Here is a 26,824-nt window from a genome sequence, read left to right as displayed (position 1 = left end):
TGTATATATTAGTTTAGCTTAGTGTATATAAACTTTTAACACCTCTCTCTGTGTGCACGCATATGCTTTGATTTTTTTTTTTTGTTGTTGTTTTGCTTGTTTTATGTATTTATTATTTTGTGCATTACTGCGACACAATTGGTATAGTGTGAACTTAGCTATCCTTGCTCCGCTAAAAGCAAACCAGTCATTCTTTTTTGGTATTCTTTTCTCCATTTCAATGCTTTCTTAGTAGACTACAAAATATTTTGTCGCCTTCATAATATTTATATTCTGTATTATTTTCAGAATAATTCCATAACTTGTTTACCTATTTGTACACAAGTTTTCTGGTCTTTTCCTCTTTCATTTTTTTTTTTTTTCCCTTTGCATTCAACATCACCACATTCTTCCCTCGCTGAGTTAATTGTTGTCTTTCAGTTTTCCTACTCAAAGGTTTTATGTGTCTTCCCACTCACAAAAGATTGTACACATATATATAGTGCCATGGTGTGCTGGTTTTTTTCTAAATATTTTGCATTTGACTTTCATAATCCGAGAGAAAGTGTGTGTTGTTCAATTCAGATCTCATGAAAAGAAAAATGCATATGTGATATCCTGGTCAAAACTAAGTGCTGATCACTTTGTATCGCATCTCCATATACTCTTGTATCAGTCTGAAAATATCACTATCAATAATATCAAAAGAATACCTTTGTGTTTTCAATGCATGTGGGTTTATTTGCATTCTTTATATTGGAACATATAATTAGTAATGACTATTTTATATCCTGGATAGAAATGCAACAGACACCTGCCATTATTATCAGTTCTGCCAGTTTATATATTTTTCCAAAAAATTATGCATATCTGAAATGGATTTCCTGTTGCGATGTTTGGTTTTCCAGGAAGAACCAGCTTATCCATTTTCTTTATATCACTAGTTCATTCTAAGGACTCAAACTCTCCTACTTCCTAATAGAATCTTCAGTGAAACCACAGGCATACAAATTTCACTGTCATATTTCTCATTCAAGAAGTTTATCTTCATGTTTAGTATTGAATACGATAACTGCTCTTCTTTACTTGATTCACTTTCATTAATGAATCTTATTTGTATCATTACCTGTTTTGATCTAGCTATCAGTAACACCAGCTATATTGATCTAATTCCTCTTCTGAATCCATTTCTTTACAATTGACAGTGCCCTTCTTTTAGAATTGTTGATATGACTTTTCATTACTCATCTTCGTTCCATAACAGAAATGGCAGCAAGCCATGTATAACTGCTATATCTGATTATGATGGTACATTTAAAAAATATTTTAGTCTTACTATTAAATGGAGAGCCTGTGTAGCTCAGTGGATGTGGCATTTGCACACCACGGCACTTGGCTGCACGAAGGAAGACTTGGTTTCAAGTCTAGTCGGCGACTAGAGGAAATATTTCTAAGCCTTTTATATGACCGGTTCCCTAGTTAGTCGATCTCTGGCACGGGCAAGCGGGTTTTTCCTCCCAGAAACTCAAGAAAATTGACCATAGAACCCGCATTATTTCAGCCATTAAATACGAGTGTTAGGATTAGGGACCATGAGATAGCAGCATCTGTAGAGCCATCTCTCTTCACTGCATGCCGCTTAATTAGTGATAGCCTTGGGCCAGCTATTTCTGATTGGGTACCAGTGGAGATTGAACTTCCCACTCAGTCTCCAAAAGTTAGATAGGGCTTAAAATGGCCTCACCTACTCCCTATATATATATATATACGGGAATAAAAAGGCGTTAGCTGATTTTTTTTTTTACTATTAAATGGATTTGTAAATTGGATAGTGATTTCTATTTACATGTTTTCAAATGTATTTCATATAACTGTTTCTAGACAGAATAGAATATTTCTTTTCTTTTCAGATTTCTTAGACTTGTTCCCTGAAAGAAATCTCATGTGCCATAACCTTACTGCTATTACATTTTCTCAGAAGACTGATAATGATATGAGCATGTGGAGTTCAGATGTAGAAAAAGAACGAGAAGAGCTAATGAAATATGTAAGTAAGGAAATTTTATTTTATTATTTTTTTTTCAGTCATGCAAAAATTATTTCATTAATTTTTCTGTTGAATGCTATTCCTGAGATGTCCACAAGTATACTGTAGTGAAATCACTAGAGTATCACATGGTGAAATTTACATTCTACAGTATTTTCAGATTGGACACTTCTGACTGCATCAGTCTACCTAGATTCTGGTCTCTCTAGTTTTTTTTTTTTTTTTTCTTTTTTCCCAGCTATCTTGGCATAAGACCCATGTTTCGATAACCTTTCCATTCCCATCCTATTTAACTGACCACACCACCATAATAAATTTAGTTTAATCCTTTATCCAAGTGTGAGCAAACAAAGTTTGCACCTGAAAGTGTCTTCAGGAGTGGGGTAAGGTGGTACAACACCAGGAAACTCGTTGCAAAGGTGGAGCAAGCTAACATCACTCCTATCTCAGTATCTCCCATAATGCAAAACACATCTCCTTGCGGATATGTATAATGTTATGCATTATGGGAAGGGCCACTACCCAGACTAGTTTCAACCTTTAAAACTAGTCTGGGTAGTGGCCATTATCTATCTGACAGAGAACACTTGTTTTGCATCTTTTCCTCTCCTATTCTGTTTAAAGTGACCATACAACCTGAGATTAGCTCTAACACATTCCTGGATGCCAACAATGTCAAGTTCTTTCCTGATATCCTTGTTTTTAATTTAATATGATATTGCCATTGTTGCCATCTGTTCACATACCTAGTCTTTCTCGGGACTCTCATATCTGCAGTCCCTAGTCTTTGGTAAAGTGTTTCATTTCTAACCCAGCTCTCAGATCCTTAAGTTAAAATTAGCTTGAACACTGTCTTGTATACAGCTAATTTAGTGTTTTGACTAATATCTCTCTCATTCCATATAAATTTATTCAGTTGAATTCCTACGATACCAGCTTTTCTGTTATCTATTTCCATATTTAATTTACCATCTTCACTAAAAATCGTGCCTAAGTAGCTGAAATGTCTTGTTCCAGAGGTTCTCCATTCACAACACAGTTGACATTTTCAATGTCTCTGTCTTGTTATTGCTGATTTTCATATCAAATTCATTAAAAATTATGCAGTTTAGTCAGGGAATCTTGCAGACTTGTAGCAGATTTATGTAGGAGTATAACATCATCTGCATAAAGTAAAGAGCTGAGATTAACATTTCCAATTTTGATATCAGATATCACTGCTTTCCTTCATAATCTGATCCATATAGATAATGTACATCCTTATTTGACACCAGATTTAACAACATAAAACCATCTTCCAGTACTAACTGCTGACTTACAGCTTAAATAGCTTGATATAATGCCCCATTGACACCATATAACTGTAGTGTTTTGAATAGCATTCCTCTTGGCACTTTGTCATATGCCTCTTCCAAATCGACAAAACTTAAATACAGATCTTTGTTATATTCCCATGCTTTCTCGACTATTTGTCATAAAGTGAAGATCTGATCCCGACAGCCTCTATTTGGCCTGAATCCAGCTTGTTCTTCACCAAGCTTTTCTTCCACAATTCTTCTCACATAGATCTTGCCAGGAACACTCAGTAGGGAAATACCTCTATAATCCTCACATTGTTTTATTTCCCTTTTTATATATGGGTACTATGAGAGCTCTACTCCAATCATCGGGAATTTGTCTCTCTGTCCAGGCCTTCTGAACTATGGAGTACAGCCACTGTAAGACTTTTATACCTCCATACTTGAGTATTTCTTGTCGAGTATCATCTACTCCTGCTGTCTTTCCACATTTTAGATTTTTGATGGCTTTTTCTACTTCAAGTATGGATATGTATTCCTGATTGCATGCTTATTGAGTTGTTTTTTTTACTACTGTAATGTCACTGATTGTTTCGTTTAGCAATTTTTTGAAGCAATTACTCCGTACATCAAGAATATTGGAAGTTTATTTTGCACTTGGTTAGACTATAATAAATTTAGTTTAATCCTTTATCCAAGTGTGAGCAAACAAAGTTTGCGCCTGAAAATATCTTCAGGACTGTAGCAAGGTGGTGGAAAGGTGGAAAAAGATCTCATCACTCCTTGTCTCAGTATCTCTCACCAATCTGACTCAGGCACAAACTTTGTTTGCTCACACTTGGATAAAGGATTAAACTAAATTTATTACAGCAAGGATATCTTTTTCACCAGTTTTCATCTCTAATTCTTTTTTACCTCACTCTTTCCTCCATTTCTGAGTTTTTCAACAGCCTCCAGGATATCTTGCCACCTTCTTGATATTTATTTTCTATGTTCTTCCCATGACTTTGTTTAGCTAGTTTTACACAGCGTTTGGCTTTCTTACATTTGTCTCTGTATTCTCTAAGAGCACAATCTGACTTATTTGTCAGTTACTTTCAATATGCTTTTTTTTTCCCTTCAATCTAACTTTCTGTGTCCACCATGGAGTTCTGATTTTTCTATCCTTGCAGACAACCTCACCATATGCCACTCTGGCTGAGTCAATGTTTGTGTATTTTAACTACACAAACATTGAATGTCTACATCTTAGTTTACAAACATTGATCACAGTTTACATCTGTGAGCTGCTGAACTTTTATTTGCTTTAAACTTCCTTACATGTTCTTTTTTCAATATGAAATTCAATTTTATCCTGCTGGAAGACTAAATAGTGATCACTTCCGATTTCAAATCCTCTGAACCGTTCAAGGACAATTCATTGCAGGGAAAATTTCGCTGAAAGTGTTATTTGCTAGAAAATTGAAGTCAGTTTGGTTTAACAAGTTATGTAGAGGTGGGTGATATTTGATAGTAAACTGTATCTGAGAGATACTGCAAACTCAGATGTCAGTATAGTATTACTTTATTTTTTAATTATCATTGAAAATGGCTGGAAAAATATATCGACAGGAATATCCATCAGATGTTGAAGAGATTCAGCGAATGCTACTGAAGTCTGGTGATGAGAATGATAGTCAAATGTGAAAGTGGTATTTTATAGTAAATTGTAACAAACTCCGATGTCAGTATATTATTGGTTTAGTTGTTTTTTATTTGTTTCGTTTTTTCAATAATTTTTAGATTGTAACTGAAAATAAATAAACTATCATGTATTATATTTGAAGTGTTTTTGCATTTCAGCACATATTAGTAATGAATGTATCTCTCAGATACACACGACCTAAGCTGCAATTTGTTTGACTGCGACTTCCGCAAGGTTAACTTCCTAACCTGCCAGGATGTATATATACGTCCGGCAAATCCTGGATATGAGTCAGACTACCTGTTGAAAAAACATTGATATTAAGTGCATTTGACTGTCATATCCATTAGAGAGTGCAATAATCCTTCACCCTGACAAGAATTAACCAGATTACCTCGCATACGTAGCAATGTTCAGTTACCTATTGCCAGAAACAGTTGCTTGCCATTTGCTCTGTAACTAAAATCTAAATTATATTACCTACAAGTTACATTTATTGTTGCTACTTGTTTTATCGTATAATTATAGTTTTTAATGCCAGTACAAATAAGAGATCCCTTCATATTTCTTCACTTAAGATTGTATCAATCTGGAGAACAATGCCACTATCTCTCTCTTTTTTTTTTTTTAGAGTTAGAAAATTAGTTAACAGATTGCGTGAAGGTTCGCTCTTTTACGATATTACCTAATAGACAATCATACGTAAATCTTTAATCATATCACATAATGTACGATATTTATAACGTAATCTGTAGTTCTTAGCACTTCAACTTTCTTGGTTTCCTGGAATCGCTCATTACATACTGAAATTAAATGGTTATTATGAAGTCAGCTGTTATGTACATATTTTCTGCTAATTTTGATATTGTGCAGCACTTTCTCTACAGCATTCGAAACATGTATAGGTGCATGCGTCAAAAGAAATTTTATTTCCAAAGTTCTCATAATAGAATTAAAATTGTATTTCCTCTTTGGTGGCTCATTCCTCCCCTCCTCCCCCAATCCAAACTATCACAAATACTGCTAGGTAACATGTGTGCACCTTCTTTTTATTTGAATTCATTATTTTTCCACAGTAATTGTACCAGATAACTTTTAATATTCTGATACTAAAATTAAATTGATTATTACAAATCAGCAAATTTTGTATTTTCTCATTTATATTATTGCCTGATAAATATAAATCATTAAATTATGTGATATTGGGGAAATTAACGTTTAAAAAACAGTCATCATACAAAAGCAATATCAGAATAAAATTTTTTAAAAAATTTTCTTATATGGGAATTTTTTTTTTTTTCACACATATATCCGTGATGAATTTTCGTGCGATTAAATTTCCAGTGATGAATAGTCTCCACGATGAACTGTCCAGACACACTCTGGTGTCTAGCACAAGGGAAAAACATCACTATCGACAATAACATAGTCAATGAGACTTTTCTTATTCCTTGCCTCTTTTTCCATGTGAATTTGTGTACATTTCTATGTTGAAACATTGTGTTAATAATAACCAGTCCATGTCCTGAGCAGAAATCCAACAGGTATGTGCCATTATTATTAATTTGCTCTTTTGTCAAAATTTTTCCAAAATATTTTTGTATATCTAACAGTCATTTCTGATTCCTACTCTGCTATTTAGATCCCCAACAAGACCAACTTTTCCTTTTTCATTGTGTCAGTTGCTTTCTCTAAAGCCTCCAAAAATTCTTCCGCTTCTACCTTGTAGAGCATTCTAAATAACAGTACTGGAGATAAGCAGCTAATAATAATGTAAATTTGTTTTAGTAATCTCTAATCCAGAGTATTTTAGTAATAAGGTGTGACAAACCTTTTGACTACTTGTATATGGGAAATCTGACTTCTGCATTATTTCAACCTTGGTATCGCTTCTTGGTCTGGCTCCTGCTGATGGGACCTCAATAAAGGTCGAAACCAGTCTGGATAGTAGCCCTTTTCATAATGCATAGCATTACAAGATACCAAGACAATTGATGTTAAGTCATTAGCTTCTATATACAAGTAGCTCAGTCACGAAGCTACTTCATGTGCAAACTTTTTTGCTTGTTATAAGAATGTGAAAATTAATTATCAGCTCTTCTGAGAGTTGTTTAATTTAAGTGCCAGTGAAATGGAAAGAGGGAACTAAACTTGATGCAATGGGAACTAAAATAGTTCCCATTGAATAAAGAAGACTAAGATAGGTCAATCAGGCATCTCAGGAGTGATGGTTAAGGTATTGGAGAAATTGGTGAAAGGTAGAATTCTGGACTGAGTGGATAGGAATACATTCTATAAAGGACAACATGGTTTTGCCTTTGTAATTTGCTTACTTTTTATAAGCAATGGAGTTAGATAAGGGAAATGGCAACTCAGTGATATCGCTAGACTTCGTGAAAGCATTCGTCAAGGTTCCACATAGAGCTCTATTGCATAAATTGGAGCAAATGGGGGTGGATATGAATCTAGTGATTTGGATTAGAGGGTGCAATTATGGAGCAATTAGTCCAGGAGAAGACAAATGACCAGTGGTACCACAGGGCTCAGTTCTTGGTCCTCTGTTGTTTAATTTGTATAACAATGATACATGAAATTATCTGACAGGAAATATTCAGTTGCTGGTGGAACTAAGCTGCAAAGCCAAGGAGTTAAAGTTTAGAGAGCATAATGTGAAGATAACCAATTCAGTATCAGATTGTGGTTGTCAAAGAACACTAATAAGCAGGGATAGAGAGGTTATTGTTCCCTATATATAAGGCTGCATCTGAACCACTGTGCACAGATCCAGACACCCATGGAAAGATCGTAGCTAGTATGTGTGTGTGGAATGCTCCCTCTGAGAATAGATTGACAGCCTGTAGGTTTCAAAAATTAGACAAAAAAAGGAAACATGATAGAAGCATTTAAGTTATTAAATGCTTCCTTCTTATCAATACATGATAAGAAAGGAGAGAACAAGGGTCACCAGTGGAAGCTGTGTAAGAGTTTATCTTCCAGTGAGTCTACTGAATCCCTGGAGATATGTAATAATAAAGCCCAATAGAATCTTGTTTGTGTGGTGTCTAATTAAATATAGTTATTACTTGTATACAGTGCATTATATACTCTCTCTCTCATCACTTTATCTTAGACTCAGGTTTTATTTTATTTCATTTAGTTTGTTGTAGCTGCACAGGATATTTGTTCTGTTTTGGAAGAAGCTGGTTATTGGTCTGACTTTATTGACCCATCATCAGGAAGACCTGTAAGTATATATGAAAGCTTTTAAAACTCAGAAAATATTGAGCAAATTACATGCAGTTCCTTAAAACTGAATAGTATCTCTATTTCTTTTTCTGTAATAAAAACAAACCCATTCTGGATATTTAAAAAAAAAAGCACCACCGCAGTCTGCAGTTTAAAGATGGTGTTTTTTTTTTGATCCGGAATTGTTTTATTATAGCAAGAGATAACATTTTGAAAAATTATGGAGATAACTACTGTGTTAGAGTAAAACTTTAATTTAATATAAACCAAAATCAACACTCGACATTTCGACTTTCATATCAAGGTCATCATCTGGAGCATACACAATATATACAGAGAAACAAACTGCACTACAATCTACATGGTTTGCTGAAGTTACTGACCAACCATTACTATACAATGCCTGACCTCTGGTGAAGGGAAAAAACCTTTACTACATCAAAGCTAGAGTCCTATTATTATTATCTATTAGGTTACAAAACTAAATTGGGCTGGAGAGCAACATGTTTATATATATATAAATTTCAACCAATTAGTATAGTTTCCAATAAAAGCTGAAAATTGCTTCAAGTCCTAAAGTATGCTAGATACTAAGTAGGCTGAATATGTGCATCAAATTGTTGGGATTAGGGTGGTTAATCAGAATTTCACAGGCTTCTTTAAATTTTCTTTCATACCAGGTTTTTGTATGAGGTAAAGAGCAGGTACTTTTCCAATCAATTTGGTGTAGGGTGTTGAGAGCATGATCTGAGAGGCCTGCTTCACCAAAATTGTTATATTTAATGTGTCTTTTGTGTTCATTTTTTTTTTTACATATAGGAATTGTATGTCCAGTTTCACCAATATAAGGTAAGTTACAGGTGTAGTAGATGTAATAAACTCCAGGATGTGCCAATGGGAGGAGAGGATCCTTAGAGGACTTGAATATGTTTAATTTTATAGGTGGTTTAAAAGTGGCATTGGGATTATAATGGTGTAGGATTCTATTGATTTTCTCTGATAACCCTTTAATGTATGGGATGGCTATGGTTTTACTGTAATCTATATTCTTTTTTGATGAAATTTTATGAACTGTATTAATAGTATTTTCGTTATAACCATTATCTATAAATGTGTCGCTAATAATTTTTAATTCTTTTAAAAGCTTGTTGATATGAGTTATCATATATATATTGGCCAGTATGTGTCGGTTTGCAGTAAAGTTTTACTCTAACACTGTAGTTGTCTTTGTTGACAATTGCTGCTACTTGATAGCTGGCAGCAATGCAGTTTTCCAGAGCAAGTTTCCTTTTTTTTTATTGTCAAACATAAAGAAAAAAATGGCCAATACTCTTATCTCAGCATTTCATCCTACCTGAACAAGTGTAGTTAACAGAGATGTACACTGGCTTACATAGTTTTAATTGCTTGGTTATAATATTAATCCTAATGTAGCCATCTCAAAAAAAAAGTGCAAGTTGTTTTCACTTCAAATACAGGATGCATTATTTGACAGAACTGTTTTATCCAATTCAGGAGTAGAAAGTAAAATGTTGCATTTTTAATCAGATTTGGACTACACCACTAAAACAGAATAGCATGCTATTCTGTAAGCACTGTACATTAATTCCTTAAGAAATGTGTAACTTTTGTCTAAAACTTATTGCAATTTAATTTGTACGAAATCTATAATACGTTTTTTGTGTAATATAATTTATTAGCATGCTGGCAATAAATTTATGTCCACATCTGGCTGTAGTCATAAATTGTTTCATACACAGGTAAAAATTAGTTTGTCCTTAGCTTTTGGACACCAGTTAATGACGTTGATTATTTTTAAATGTAAAAATAAAATTATACAAAAAAAGTATACTACAACAACGGCTCTCTACAGGGCAGAAAACTTAGACCTTAATAATAGAAGAAGAGAACCTACCAGGGCTTCTGACCTAATGTCCAATCCTCACCTTCTTGTGGTGCATGCTGTCAGGTATCAACTGGATACTGAAGAACAAACAAGGATGGGCTGGCAATTTTGGATTTTGCCGACCAAATTGTATTCTTATTGGCTTAAACCCCAAGTAAAATGATGGTACACGATGACAGAATTTAGGGAAGTACAGCAAACAGCGAAAAGTCAGCTACTGGAACAAATCCTGAAACACATCCCAACTCAACATCGCCAGGTTTCAAGATCAGTACTATGAACCTAAGTCTAAATGGCAAAGAAATGGAACTGGCTGAAGAATTAGTTAAGTACCAGATCGATATAATACAGGTGACTGAAACAAAAAAGAAACTGGTGTGATCTTTCTAAGCAATACATATAAAATGCTATATTCAGGCAATAACAATCAGGAAAAAGATAAGTACCCATAGTATTCAACACTAAATATGAGGCTAACTTCTTGAATGGCAGGCAATATCAAGTAGAGTGATGAGAGCAAATATCAGAATAGAGAACTGGACATGACTTATTTGTGCCTGTGGTTCCACAGAAGGTTCTATTAAGATAGAAGTAAAGGAATTTTTTGAAGCTCTAGAGAAAGTAACTGGCACATGAAAAAAGAAAAGTTGGTCCTTGTTGGGAAACTAAATAGCAGAGTAGTAAACAATTCAGACATACAAAAATATTTTCGGAAAATTTGAAGAAAAGAGCAAAGCTAATAATGATGGCAAATACTTATTGGATTTTTGCTCAGGACATGGACTGGTTATTACTAACACAATGTTCCAACATAAAAATGTGCATAAATTCACATGGAGAAAAGAAGCAAGGAATAAGAAAATCGTTTCCTCACTGGTGCAGGACACCAGTGTACAGAGAATTTGAAACTGAATTTCATATAGAAAAGAAGAAAATGTAAGTTTTAAAGCGAACAAAAGTTACGCAGCTCTCAGGTGTGAACTGTAGACTAAAACTACACAAACATTACTCATGAAAAAATGAAAGAGTTTGAGAACAGGAAACAAATCTTGGAGATTCAGTGGCAAATCCTGAAGAATTTCAGCCAGAGAGGCATGTGTGACATCTGTAAGTATAGAAAAATCAGCATTCCATGGTGGACATAGGACTTTACAGAGTCAGTGAAGGATAAGAAGAAAGCATATCAAAAGTTCTTGGCAAATAAGTAGTCAGCTTGTGCTCTTAGAGAATACAGAGACAAATGTAAGAAAGCTAAACACTGTAAAACTAGCTAAACAAAAGTCATGAAAATGAACATCAGGTGGCAAAATATTCTGGAGGAAAGAGTGCAGTAAAAGGAATTAGAGATGCCAAAGGTGACATGAAACTGGAGAAATACATATTCTTGATGTATGGAGTAATTACTATTGCTGCTTGTTTCATTTGGGAAAGTGGTAAAAAAACATTCAACAGGCATGCAGTCAGGAATACATATCCATACTTGAAGTAGAAAAAGCCATCAAAGGCCTGGAATGTGGAAAAGCAGGAGTAGTAGTTGATATTAATCAGAAATGCTGAAGTATGAAGGTATAAAAGTCTCACAGTGGCTGTAATGCATAGTTCAGAAAGCCTGGACAGAGGGATGAATTTCAAATGATTGGAGTAGATCTTGCATAGTATCCATATATAAAAAAGGGAAATATGTGAAAATTACAGAGGTATTTCCCTACTGATTGTTCCCGGTAAGATTTGTGTAAGTATACTTGAAAAAGTTCAGAAATGGAGGAAAGTACAGTAAAGGGAATTAGAGATGATAAAGATGTATGGACTGGGTTGGGAAGAATTGTGGAAGGAAAGGTTGGTGAAGAACAAGCTGGATGCAGGCCAAATAGAGGCTGTCCAGATCAGATTTTGACTTTACGACAAATAGTTGAAAAATCGTGGGAAAATAACAATGATCTGTATTTGAGTTTTGTAGACTTCCAAAAGACACATGACAAGAGAAAAGCTATTTAAAATGCTACCATTATATGGTAACAATGGAGCATTATATCAAGCAATACTACTTAAGGTTATTTGAATTGTAAGTCAGCAATTAGAATTGAAGGAAGTACAAGAAGATGGTTTAATGTTAAATCTGGTGTGAGACAAGGATGTACATCATCTGCTCTGTTATTCATTATATGGATCACATTATGAAGGAAGCAGTGTTATACCTGATATCAAAATTGGAGATGTTAATCTCAGCTCTTTATTTTATGCAGATGATGTTATATTCCTAAATAAATCCAGGACAAGTCTACAGGATTCCCTGACAAAACTGAATAACTTGTAATAAATTTCGTATGAAAATCAACAGTAACAAGACAAAGACAATGAAAATAGGCAGAAGCCTTGAAAATATCAACTACATTAGGAATAGAGAACCTATAGAACAAGTATAACATTTCAACTACTTCGACACAATTTTTTAGCGAAGATGGTAAATTAAATTTGAAAATAGACAACAGTCAACAAAGCTGGTATGGTAGGAATTCAGCTGAACAAATTTCTATGGAATAAGAGAGACACATTAGTCAAAACATTAAATTAGCTTTTTTGTTCAAACTGATTTTTTAACTTTTATAGATCTGAGAGCTGGTTTAGAAATAAAACTACAAGGATATTAGGGAAGAACTTGACATTGTTAGCATCCAGGAATGTGTTAGCAGAGATATTATCAGGTTGTATGTCACTTTAAAACAGAATGGGAGAGTTAATTAGCCAAAACAAGTTCTCTGCCATGTTGGCAGGGAAGAGACCAAGATATAACTGGATTGATACAGTAAATGTGCCTTAGAAGATAGAAATATAAGATTTTATAATGTTGGAGTCTTGATAGGCAACAGATTGATTTGGAGGAAAGTTGTTGATAGGAAGTAAGTTCTTTATGTAGCACTATCATAATATCCTGTACACTGCTTGAGTGTACATGCCAGGAATTTGATGATGATAAATGCCAAATTGTTTTTCAGGGAGAAAGAAAACAGAGTACATTCAAAAATAAACTGTATGTTACTGTGTTCTTGACTTATGTCCTATATATGGGCATGTCAATTTCCTGGTATCTACCCTCAACAGGCATTCAGACTAGTATGATATCACTACATTATTAATAATCTCCTATCCACAATTTTCCTCCAAGTTAATCTGTTACTTGGAAGAAAATTGTAGTACATGATATATAGTACCATCATATCCTGTACATCCCTTGAGGGTATATATCAGGAATTTGATGATGTTAGTCTGTTACTTCTCACAGCACTCCAATATTTAAAATTGCATGACATGATTTTAAAGCACTTTTGACTGAATCAATCAGCTTAGACCTTGGTTTTCCTTCCTGCCATCAAATACCTGTTATTATATCGTTCTATTTACGTGACTGTGTAACACCTTAGATTGCATATTCTTGAATGCTAACGTCAAGTTCCTTTTGTATATCTTCATTTTTATTGATTCTGCTATCTGTTCACTTTTATTTTTCTCAGAACCTTCACATCTGTAGAGTGTATTCTTTGATCAAGTGCTTTATTTCTAATCAAACTCTCAGAGCCATACTGGCATGTTGCTAGTTTGTCTAATTTTGTTCTCAAAACTCTCTGTAAATATCTTACTTGTTTTATAGGACCTCCATTCAGAATGCAGCTGAAGTTTTCTATGGTCCTGTCTGATTTCATAATTTTTGGTCTTTTTATTGCTGATTTTCATTCTAAATTTGTTATAGCTGTTAGTCAATTTAGTTAAAGAATCCTGGAGATTTACACTAGATGTGTTTAGAAGTACAACATCATCTGCAAAAAGCTAAGTTTGATATCTCCAGTTCTGATATCAGACCTAATGCCACTTTCTTTTATGTGATATGAGTGGAGGTAATGTGCATCCTTGTCTTACCCCTCATTTTACATCAGACCATCTTCCTGTATTTCCTTCAATTTTGACAACTTAAATATAGACGATGTATTGCTCTGTATAATGTTCCATTTATTCCAGATCTATAAAACCTAAGTACAGATCCATGATCTTTCTCAACTGTTTGTCATAATCTTACATGGAACACTTAGTAGAGCAATTCTTCTATAATTTCCAGATTTATTCCCTTTCTTATAAATAGGAATGATTAGAGCTCTACTCCAATCATCTTGAATGCGACCTTCCTCTGAATTATGCAGTAGCAACTGCAAAACTTTTATACTTCCATTTTAAGCATTTCTGGTCAAATATCTATTTCAGCTGCATTTCAAGAATTGAAATGCATTTCTCTCGAGTGTTTTCTACTGTCATGCGCTCACCGCTTTTTTCATTTAGCAATCTTTCAACATAGATATTGTAGATGTCTGGAATAATCTTCTGTTTTCATTTCACCTTTATTATCTGATTCCTTTTGAGTACTCTTTCCTCTATTTCGAAGCTTTTCAATAGCCTTCACAATGTTTTGCCACCTTCCTGATATTTATTTACTATGTTCTTATCATAATCTTCCCATGACTTGATTAATTTTACACATTGCTTTACTTTCATACAAATTTCTCTGATCTCCAAGATTGACTTACTTTCAATACATTTTTTTTTTTTTTTGTATCCTTCCAGACAACCTAATGACATGCCTCTCTGGCTGAATCTCCAAGATTTCATTTTTTTTCTTGAATGTTTGTATCTACAGTTCGCTTCTGAAAGCTGCTCAAGCTCTGGTTTCCTTTAAAACTTATGTCCTTCCAGACAACCTAATGACATGCCTCTCTGGCTGAATCTCCAAGATTTCATTTTTTTTCTTGAATGTTTGTATCTACAGTTCGCTTCTGAAAGCTGCTCAAGCTCTGGTTTCCTTTAAAACTTATGCACGCTTATTTTCAATATGAAATTAAATTTTATCCTTCTCAACAGTAACATAGTCAATAAGATGCATTTTCTTTTCATGTGAATTTATGTTCAAACATGTTAGCAATGACTAGTCCATGTCCTGAACAGAAATCCAGCTGGTACTTATTATTAGCTTTTATTTTCTCAGAACATTTTTATACATCTGGTAATTATTTCCTACTCTGCTGTTTAGATCTCCAACTTTTCCCTTCTTTTTGTTTTCACAGAGTCAGTTACATTCCCTAATACCTCAAAAAAGAAAAAAAAAGCATCCACCTCTTCCCATAAGCACAAATAAGTCTAATTGCACAGATCAGAAGAAGGTTTTTTTAATAAGTGATTTATTTGTTCCTAAAACAAATAAAAGGTATACACACATTTAGTTTTTCTTCTTTGCTGAATGTAAAATGAGATTTCCTCTATCAAGTTAATGTGTTTTGAAAGGGACAATCAGTTAAATTTAGAATAGGTTAGAATCATTCATTAGCTATATACAGTAAACAAATTCTGCATTTATTTCACTTTCTTTGAAAAAACAGATATAACATGTAGAATTCAACTAATAAAACGTTTTACTTTTCCCTTTCAGTATTTTGGAGCATATACTAATGCTACATTACTGGAAACAGATGAAAGGTATCGTTACTTTGGATTCAATGTTGAGGATCTTGGCTGCTGTAAAGTTATCTCACATCACCTGTGGGGTACAAGGACATTTGTAGGATGTTTGTTTACCAATGCTCCCATGAAAAGTTCTGAAGTAGAGAATATACTACATAAACATAATTTAATCTCATAGCTTAAACTGTGTATATACTTGTAGAATTCCTTAAATTCCTTTCCCAGGAATATTTGTGTTTTCAGAAATGTTCATTTAGGCAAAACATTTGCCACCTTAAAAAAAAATGTATAATTTCATTCCTGTTGGGATGAAGTTTGTTAATAAAATCTCCGTGTTCCATTTTGGTGACAGAATATCATTCATTAGAAAAAATGTTAAAACATTGTTAATCAATTATACACAAAAATTCAAGAAGACACTTGTCGAAAAATTAGTTTTTTTGTTTTAATCGAAACTAAAGGTAGTCCTCAAGAGAATCAACATTAGTATTTCCTAATCTCAGGCCATGAATTCCTACATAAACCTGATTTATGCTGCTCACTCGTTTCGATGTCTTTTACATGTTCAGACTAGTGAATCTCGCCATCTTCCAAGTCTGGCCTACATGGCAAATGCCACAATTGCAATGAATTTCAAATGCCTGTTTTTTTTTTTAATGGGATGATGGAGATATGATGTGATTGCATTCTTAAAATCTTGTTCAAGTAAAAAGAGTACTTCAGTTGTCTTGGGCTCATATACATTGAGGGTGAGAGTATATCTCAGGTAGTGCATTTCCTCATTCCTGTTTTTTGACATACTGGAAATGTATGCTCTGTCTTGTAATGTTTTAATCATGCTTGTCTTTTGCAATGAGTGATGGTGTGAATCAGCACTGAACAGTTTTTATGTTAGGATGCAAACTGTTCAGATAATCTTTAAAGTGAACCAAGTCATCTGTCGTTCTTGACCAAACAATAAAATAACAGTGTAACGTAACTAAGTTTTTGGTTTCTTGTGATAGTTTTCAATAGCATTCGTTTTGAAATTTTCTACATGGTATGATATATATTTTCATGATAGTAACCCATGGCAAGTCTTTCTTTTTTTCTGTTCCCAATATTTATCCTATAATATGAAGTGTTTGAATAGTCTGTCCAGTGGGAGAAACTTTCAAAGCAGATCCACTGTATCATCCCTAGGTACATAGATGGAAAGACCGACTGCATCTAAACTTGCTAGGATGTCTGAAAATTCTTTATTTAAAACTTTTACCTTTTCCATAAAACATAAAAATACTTCAAGTCTGAGGTCAGGGAATCTCTCCCATCCACAATTGGATGTAACAGAATATCCTTTTTGTGGATTTTTTTGGTGCTCTGTAAATTCCTGGTACTAAAGGATGTGTTCATGTTAAAGAATTTAATTCTGAGAGCTCACTCCAAGATGTCCCATAAATGTTCTATTGGATTTAAGTCTGGCAGTTGGGATGACCATCGTGACCCACAAACCACTGGGTAACCACATTTACTCAATGAATGGGAACATCACCTTGTGAAATGTGGCTGGGGCTGCATAGGAGAAAATTGTGTCAACATGGGATAAAGATGATCACTTATGGTTGAAAAATAATGTGCAGCATCCATTTTGCCTACCAATAACACACATAGACCCAAACCATTACAGAACTACCAAAACCTTTCACAGCTGGAAGCAAGCACTCTGGCTGATGCCATACGCATTCATCCATTTGCAGCAAAAAGTGTGAACATGGATTCACTGGACCATATCACATCCCTCCGTTGCCTGTGATCTTTGCACCACTGGACACAACAACATGCATTGACAGGAGTGATCAGAGGCTTGTGTAAAGCAACCCAACCGTAATATCCAAGTACAGTTTTGTTGAAATGGGTTTTTCACACTATTACCCAGCCTATTGTTTGGCACAGCACACTAATACTCAAACATCCTTCTCTTGCTGGACGTCCTGAAAATACTTCAGGCACAAATTTTGTTTACTTACACTTGGATAACGGATTAAACCAGGTATATAATTTCTTGGTATCTTTAATTTATCCTTCTTTTGCAGTAAGCACTTGTCCACTATTGCATTTCACTAATGTTTGTCCTATTGACTGCCATGCTGACATAAACAAAGAGCCTGTTCTGGTCACATATGCACCTGCCATCCTGGATCCAACAATCATGCCCCTTTTCAAAGTCCTCTCTGGATTTCATTCTAACGCAATAAACAATTTGCATTCGAATTTCGTTTGCCTTTATATACGCATCCCAGGGAATGTCAAGAGTATATTTACATATCAACTGCATCTGTGTTTGGTGCATCGCAACTACCGATAACTTGACTCGATAGTTCAGTACAGTAAAACCCCAAAGTTACACGGTAGGTGGGACCAACGAAAAGCGCATAACTCGGGGTATAATTTTGCATTTAATTTATATATACAAACATACAAAATATTAGTTAATTGGGACCAAAGGATTACTTAAACACCTATATAATCATAATTGTAGTTTTTCGTGCATAAAAAAAAAAAGAAAGTTATTTCGATGTCGATGGTTTCATAAAATCTAATAGATTCATCTGACGGCATAATGTCTCTTTCTTGGCATGCAAAATTTCTTTATAGCAAGCCAGTGATTTTTTTTATTCCTTGCCTTGTGGCTACAATTCATTCCTCGTTAAAATCTATGTCCTCCAAAATCTGTAAACCTTTCTTAAGCTGAGACCTTCTGTTAATTTTGCAATTGTCATGTGCTTTTCTGGTAGAACTGGATCTGAGGTTTCAGTCTCTTCAGTAGTGCTTTGCTCACGCATCTCTATGAGCTCATCGATTGTAAGCTCCTTGTTATGCGATTCTAACAGCTCGCTGACATCTTCACTGTCGACTTCTAAATCTAATTGCCTAGCAAGGTTGACAACTTCTATTGTCTCAGCAACTTGATCAGTTTCTGGCAACATTTCTGTTTCGCATTTAAAAAAGGATGGACAAAGTTTTTTACAGACACCATTCAAGATTTTTCGGGAAATTTCACTCCAAGAATCTCCGATAATCCTTACAGCATCTAAAACATTAAACTATTTCCAAAACTCTTTAACAGACAGGTTGTTCATTTTGCTTCATAGCTTCATTCAGACTTGCAAACAAACGGCATGTGTAGTACGCTTTGAATGTTTTGATGACTCCTTGGTCCATCGGTTGAAGTAAGCTGGTTGTATTTGGAGGCAAGAAAACAACTTTTACACGTGGATCAAAATCAATAAAAGTTGCAGGAGGGTGACCAAGTGCATTATCAATAATGAGCATAACTTTAAATGGAATTTTTTTAAACTGGCAATAACGTTCAACTTCAGGTATGAAGTGGTGACAAAACCAGTCTTCAAAAATAGAAGCTTTCACCCAAGCTTTAGAATTTGACTTCCAAATCACTGGCAAGCCAGCTTTAGATTTTTTTTTAGAGCTCTTAGATTTTCGGAGCGATAAATTAAGAGAGGTTTTAACTTGCAATCACCAGCTGCATTTCCACCAAGCATTACTGTCAACCGGTCTTCGGAAGCCTTAAAGCCAGGAAACGTTTTTTCTTCACGTGCGATGAAAGTTCTCCTAGGCATTTTTTTCCAGAACAAGTCGGTCTCTACATTAAATATGGTTTGACTGCTATAGCTACCTTCCTCGATGATAGCCTTAAGTGTCTCAGGAAAAGAAGAGGTAACCTCTTTACCAGCGCTTGCCACCTCTCTGCGATGCTGTGCCAGTTACAGAGATTTTTAAATCGGCTGAACCAACCATTACTGGCCACGAAATTTTCTTCTTCGGCTTCTCAAAAATCAGCTTGACTTGGCTACATATTGTCGTTTCATCAACTGGACAATTTTTTTACTCTCACTTGATTCTTCTTCAACCTTTTGGTTCTGTCCACTGCTGGACGGTCTTCCCCCTCTCCCATCCATCTCACTCCTGCAATTTGTTCCAGTTCATCCCTCCACCTTCTTCTCCACTCTGTTATTTTTCTAGTCCATCTCCCATCACTGCATCTGGCAATATAGCCAGCCCATCTCCACTTAGCCTGTTTAATGTATTTTACAATATCCATGACACCTGTTTGAGATCTTATCCAGGTATTTGTCTTCCTATCTCTTAATGTTAATTTTAGCATACTTCTTTCCATGCAATGTTGTCGTTTCCAGCTTTTTGTTTAGGGCTTCTGTTAAAGTCCATGTTTCTCCTCCATATGTTAGAACAGGAAGTATGCACTGGTCGAAAGCTTTCCTTTTTAGACTCATAGGGATATCAATTCTGAATATGTCTCTCATTTTCCCATAAGCCATCCATCCAAGGGGAATTCTTCATTCAATCTCTTTTCTTTGGCACTGCTCAAAGGTTAACAATTAGCCCAAATATACGAGGGCTGTTCAATAAGTAATAAGACTAATTTTACTGTCGCGAAAGCACTCATCACAATATTAATTTCTGTGGAATAAAGAAATGTTGCTGTCTGTATTAACAAACGAAGTTGATAGATGGCGTATACGGGCTGATGTGCCACGTGACTAAACGCAAACTTGTTTCGGCTTGCCTGCGAGCCGCGACCAGTCGTTGAAATGGAAACGTCCTTGGAACAGCGTTATGCAATTAAATTTTGTGTGCGTTTGCAAAAAATAGGCATCGGACACTTTTAACATGATACGCGAAGCTTTCTACGATGAAGCAATGTCGAGGGCAAGTGTTTTTCGCTGGCATAAAACTTTTAAGGAAGGAAGGCAAAATGTAGAAGATCTTGAGCGTGAGGGAAGACCTTCAACGTCCATCACAGAGACAATGATCAACACAGCAGCGATTATCAAGGAGGATCGCAGAATTACAGTAAGCCAGCTGCATGTCCTGAATATTTCTGTGGGAAGTGTTCACTCAATCATGGCTGACCATTTGGGACTGAAACATGTTTGCGCTCGATGGATTCCCAAACTCTTGACACAGGAGCAAATGCAGCATCGAGTGGATGTGTGCCCAGAATGGAAAGAAAGACCTGGAACAAGAAGGCGACAACTTCTTAAAACGCATCATTACAGCAGATGAAGCTTGGTTGTATCACATGACCCTACAATGAAACAACAAAGCAGTGAATGGAAGCATCCGTCTTCGCCTAATCCCAAGAAAGCAAAAACTGCAAAATCGGCTGGTAAAGTTATGACCATAATGTTTTTTGACTACGAAGGCATTGTTTACCAACACACTGTAGAACCCGGGAATATTGTAAATGGCTCATACTATGCAGATGTTTTACAGACAATGGTACATCACGTCAAAAGGAAGCGTCCATTGCTGAAGAATGGCTTCTTATTGTACCACGATAATGCAAGGCCACATATTGCTGGTTGTGTGGTGGACATTTTGCAGAAGAACATAGATATCCTACCACACCCTCCATACAGTCCTGATCTCGTACTGTGCGATTTCTGGCTGTTTCCTCAGCTCAAGAAACCACTAACAGGCCGCCATTTCGAAAGCAACAAAGCATGTGTAAAAGCTGCGGAGGCAGTTTTGAAAGAACTCTCAAAAAACGGACTTTCACATGTGTTTAAGAAGTGGACGCAACGTTGGGACAAATGCATCGCATCTCATGGTAGTTACTTCGAAAAAGATCATGTAAATGATGACGATTAAAGGTAATCTGTTTTCTGTATAAATATAGTCTTATTACTTACTGAACAGCCTACATATGTATGAAGTAACTTGTTCTATTTAATTGTTTTCAACTTTGACAGACTTATGTGTTCGTCGAACATGTTTATTATTTTAACGGTATAATAGAACACAGAAACTAAGTAAATAATTAATTTATTAACTTGATGCTGATATTTCGCTGGTATTATAACCAGCATCTTCAGAGCACAAAAACACTGTTTGTCACAATACGCGAGACTAAAACAACATGGTATACTTAAACAAAATTGTAGCAGCAACACAAAGACTAGAGTCCTGATTTTGGCACCCTCTGTCTGAAAAAAAAAACGCTATCATATATTACTAGAGTGCTAGAAAAGTGCTAGTTTTTTCTTAATATGACTGTCTCCCAGATCTTTGGCAAGTTAATACAGCCATATTTGTTGAGATTTGGAGTGTGTTTTAGGGCTTCTGTCGCCTCTAAGAACAATCTCTCTGATTTATATGGGTTTCTGTGTAGTACTTTTGTGTTTTTCCAGTTGATCCTGTGTGCAGGGGTATCCAGAGCATGGTCTGCTAGGCCCGACTTCCCATAATGATAATTCCGGACATATCGTTTATGTTCGCTGATGCGGATATTCACAGTTCTTCCTGTTTGACCGTAGTAGGCTTGATTGCATGAGCAAGGTACTTGGTAGACTCCTGGATGTGATAAAGGAGGAATGCTGTCCTTGGGTGAGCGGATGAGGGTGGCTAATTTGCTACATGGTCTGAATGTAGTGCGTAGTTTATATTTATTGAGAATTCTTGAGATCTTTTCGGATGTGCCTTTAATGTAAGGGATGGTGACTGTTTTGTTGTAGTTCTCTGTGGTGGATGGTGGGAGGGGTTTCTTAGGAGTGTTTAGTATTTTGTTTATTTTTTGTGGATTGTAGCCGTTGGCCAAGAAGGTGTGGCGTAAGTGAGTCAGTTCAGCAGTAAGAGCCTTGTCATTTAAACAGATTGCTCTCGCTCTATGGGTTAGCGTTTTTAATATGCCATATTGTTGAGAAGGATGATGGTGTGATTGTTTGTGTAAGTATCTGCCTGTATGTGTGGGTTTTCTGAAAACTGAAAATGATAAGGAACCATCTGGGAGACGTGTGATGAGTGTATCCAGGAAGGGCAGACAGTTGTTGGCTATTTAAATGTGCTAAGAATGTTTTCAATGTCTCAGGGCCATGTGGCCAAATAGCAAGCACATCATCAACATAGCGTAGCCAAAGTGTTGGTTTGAGAGTGGCTGTATTGATTGCTTGTTTTTCCAGGTGTTCTATGTAAAAGTTGGCTGGGGGGGGAAGGGGGGAGCCCATGGCTGTCCCATCAATTTGTATATTTTCCATTTCCATATGAAATATCCTGCATGCATTGTGAATTTGAATAGTTCAAATTCACAATACATGCATATACAAACAAATTGATGGGACAGCCATGGGCTCCCCCCCTTCCCCCCCCAGCCAACTTTTACATAGAACACCTGGAAAAACAAGCAATCAATACAGCCACTCTCAAACCAACACTTTGGCTACGCTATGTTGATGATGTGCTTGCTATTTGGCCACATGGTCCTGAGACATTGAAAACATTCTTAGCACATTTAAATAGTCAACATCCAAAAATCCACTTTACCATGGAACTGGAAGCCAACAACTGTCTGCCCTTCCTGGATACACTCATCACACGTCTCCCAGATGGTTCCTTATCATTTTCAGTTTTCAGAAAACCCACACATACAGGCAGATACTTACACAAACAATCACACCATCATCCTTCTCAACAATATGGCATATTAAAAACGCTAACCCATAGAGCGAGAGCAATCTGTTTAAATGACAAGGCTCTTACTGCTGAACTGACTCACTTACGCCACACCTTCTTGGCCAACGGCTACAATCCACAAAAAATAAACAAAATACTAAACACTCCTAAGAAACCCCTCCCACCATCCACCACAGAGAACTACAACAAAACAGTCACCATCCCTTACATTAAAGGCACATCCGAAAAGATCTCAAGAATTCTCAATAAACATAAACTACGCACTACATTCAGACCATGTAGCAAATTAGCCACCCTCATCCGCTCACCCAAGGACAGCATTCCTCCTTTATCACATCCAGGAGTCTACCAAGTACCCTGCTCATGCAATCAAGCCTACTACGGTCAAACAGGAAGAACTGTGAATATCCGCATCAGCGAACATAAACGATATGTCCGGAATTATCATTATGGGAAGTCGGGCCTAGCAGACCATGCTCTGGATACCCCTGCACACAGGATCAACTGGAAAAACACAAAAGTACTACACAGAAACCCATATAAATCAGAGAGATTGTTCTTAGAGGCGACAGAAGCCCTAAAACACACTCCAAATCTCAACAAATATGGCTGTATTAACTTGCCAAAGATCTGGGAGACAGTCATATTAAGAAAAAACTAGCACTTTTCTAGCACTCTAGTAATATATGATAGCGTTTTTTTTTTTGTTTTTTTTCAGATAGAGGGCACCAAAATCAGGACTCTAGTCTTTGTGTTGCTGCTACAATTTTGTTTAAGTACACCATGTTGTTTTAGTCTCGCGTATTATGACAAACAGTGTTTTTGTGCTCTGAAGATGCTGGTTATAATACCAGTGAAATATCAGCATCAAGTTAATAAATTAATTATTTACTTAGTTTCTGTGTTCTATTATACCGTTAAAATAATAAACAACATTTATTCATCATTAATTTTGTTTCTCTATTTATTTTCAATCCAATTACTCTGGAGGCTTCATTTAGCTGATTTAGCCTTTCTTCCAGATCATCTACTATTAGGACAATATCATCTGCAAATTTCAGATGATGCAGTCTTTCTCCATTTATGTTTATTCCTTTTGTTTCCCAATCAAGGCTTCTAAAGACTTCCTCTATTGCAGCTGTAAATAATTTGGGAGATATGGTGTCTCCTTGCCAGATGCCTTTTTGTATTGGGAACTTTTCACTGTTTATATATAATTTAATTACAGAAGTTGCATTATTGTAAATATGTTTTAGTGTTTCAATATGTGGTTGCTCAGTTCGCTGGATTTCAAGTGCTTTTAGTGTTGCAGATGTTTTAGCTGAATCAAATGCATTTTCGTAGCCTATATAGGCCAGACATAAGGGTTTATCGAATTCAATTGATTTTTCAATGAATAATTTTTTTATTTTTTCAATCTCACTTGATTATCACACCATAATTTAAGCATCGTTTCCATCTCACCAATCATCCCATGACATTTACGAATTATGCTTGAATTCAATGATTGGATATTTTCACAATAGCGAGAATTCTTTCTTTATCTTTTATGATTGTTCTTATTGTGGATTCCTGTAGATAGAACTTCTTTGCTAGCTCACAAATTTTCATTCCACCTTCAAAATCATTAATAATGTTGAGTTTTGTTTCCAAAGTCAATGTTTTTCTTTTCTTGCTAGCTGTAGAAGAATCGGACTTGCTTCTTTTGGACGACATTACTATTTTTTATGTGATAAAATTTTTATCAAGAACATAATATTAAACAATCGCAAGGTTTGTAGACTATAAAAATCGTGTATGAATGGAGACCACGCGAAACACGTCGTGCTTGTTCGCAGCATGTGCGACACTGGCGAATGCGGCCGGTGCCGGAAAGATACAACTAGTGGTGAAGCAAGACGGGAATATATACATATAAGAAACCGCGTAACTCTGGATTCACGTAAGTCGGGATATTACTGCATTTCCAATTTTTTGCCCATTTGGCCCGAACATAGCTTATTTTTCTCCATGTTTCTCTTTCTTTCAAGTATGCTTGCATAAATATTGCCTGCAACACTTTGAGAATTACAGAGAAATTTCTCTACTTTCAGCTTTGCCTTTTTTTTATAGATGGGAACTATGAGAGCTCTACTCTAGTCATCTGGAATATTATTATTATTGAAATATGCAGTATAGTACTGCAAAACTATCTCCATATTTGAGCATTTCTGGTCTATTTATCTACTTTTGTTTGCATTCCTCTTGAATATTTTCTACTACTGCTCTGTCACTGCTTGTTTTGTTTAAGTTTTTTGAATTACTCTAGAATATCGTAATCTTCAGTTTTCATGTCATTTCTATCTTTGATTCCTTTTACAGTATACTCTTTCCTCCAGTACTAGGTTTTTTCAATAGCCTTCAGAACATTTTGTCACCTTCCTTATATATATATATATATATATATATATATATACACACACACACACACACACACCAGTCCTCCCATGATTTTCATTTAGATACTTTTGTACAGAGCTTGAGTATCTGCCAACTTTTTTTTTTGCTAGGAATTTTTGATATACTTACTTCTTGTCCACAACTGCTTCTTTAACAGGTTGTGTCCACCATGTTTTTCTTATTTTTCTATTCTTGCATACAACTGCACCACCATATTCCTCCCTAGCTGAATCAATGTTTTCTTCAGAGTTGACCAATGAGATTCCAAAGTTCTTGTTTTCAGGCTATTTCATTTTTTCTTCAATAATGTTTGTATAGTTAAGCAGCTTTTGCAGGTAAACTGCATATTCAACTTTCTTAAACTGTTCTTTTCAATGTGATATTCAGTTTTATCCTACTTAAAACTCAGTGGTGGTCACTTCCAGTTTCAAATCCTGTGTATACTTTTGTATCCTGAACCAGCATGTATATATTCACTATTTATGACAGTCAATGAGGCTTTCGTGTGTCTTCTCTCCAGGTGAAAGATGTGGACATCTTTATGTTACAACATGGTATTAGTAATGACTAAGTTTTTGTGAAGGGTGGTGATATGAGTTAGCATGTATATATACTGGCCTAATGAACATGTATCCATTATTTATACATGTCAAAAAATACTATCAATAAAGTTCATAAAACTTCATCAAAAAAATACATATATAATATAGATTACAGTAAAACCATAACTATCCAATACATTAAAGGATTATCAGCAGTGGTCAGCTGTGGAAATTTTAACAAAGGGCTCACATCGTCGAGCAAAAAAAAAACTGTATTTCACACAAAAACTTTTATTAATACAGCTTGTGTATTCCTTAATCAAAAAGTATGAGGGAACAATCAACCTGTAAAGGCTATCATTTTTAAACAAATATTTCATGATCTAAACATGAAATATTTGCACACAATCATCCGTGTTAATTTATCTTACATAAAAATATTTTTTAACTGTCAGAATATAAGAATAAAATCTTTTATAATCACACATATGCAATAGTCTGCATTTTTTATAAACAAAATAAATTTGTTTTGTTTGTGCTAAAAGTTTTTATGACAAGCAATCTATAATAAATAAATATTATCTAAACACAATATTGAAATACGTTATATTTCTCTCTTGTTTTTATACTTCAAGTGATAATCAACGGGCATTATTTTATAGTCCCATTTATTTATATGTGATTACTAAAAGTGAA

At 35.2% G+C, this 26,824-nt stretch overlaps 1 protein-coding gene across 2 annotated transcripts in view; it reads left to right on the top strand.

Moving 5' to 3' along the window:
- Window positions 1-15,999, top strand: part of LOC150100524 (cobalamin trafficking protein CblD) — a 164,710-nt gene extending 148,711 nt beyond the window's left edge. For both annotated transcript variants that reach the window (XM_090402901.1, XM_090402903.1), the window contains exons 6-8: window positions 1,890-2,026; window positions 8,166-8,252; window positions 15,628-15,999. In XM_090402901.1, coding sequence (XP_090259027.1) covers window positions 1,890-2,026; window positions 8,166-8,252; window positions 15,628-15,837 — 434 coding nt within the window. In that variant the 3' untranslated portion in view covers window positions 15,838-15,999. The remainder of the gene's footprint in view (window positions 1-1,889; window positions 2,027-8,165; window positions 8,253-15,627) is intronic.
- Window positions 16,000-26,824: the final 10,825 nt, after the last annotated feature.

Source organism: Typopeltis vanoorti, chromosome 13 (assembly GCF_054136105.1).
Source record: "Typopeltis vanoorti isolate ZY-2024b chromosome 13, IOZ_Tvanoo_1.0, whole genome shotgun sequence".
Taxonomy (NCBI): Eukaryota; Metazoa; Arthropoda; class Arachnida; order Uropygi; family Thelyphonidae; genus Typopeltis; species Typopeltis vanoorti.
This window is presented reverse-complemented; position numbering and strand designations above follow the sequence as displayed.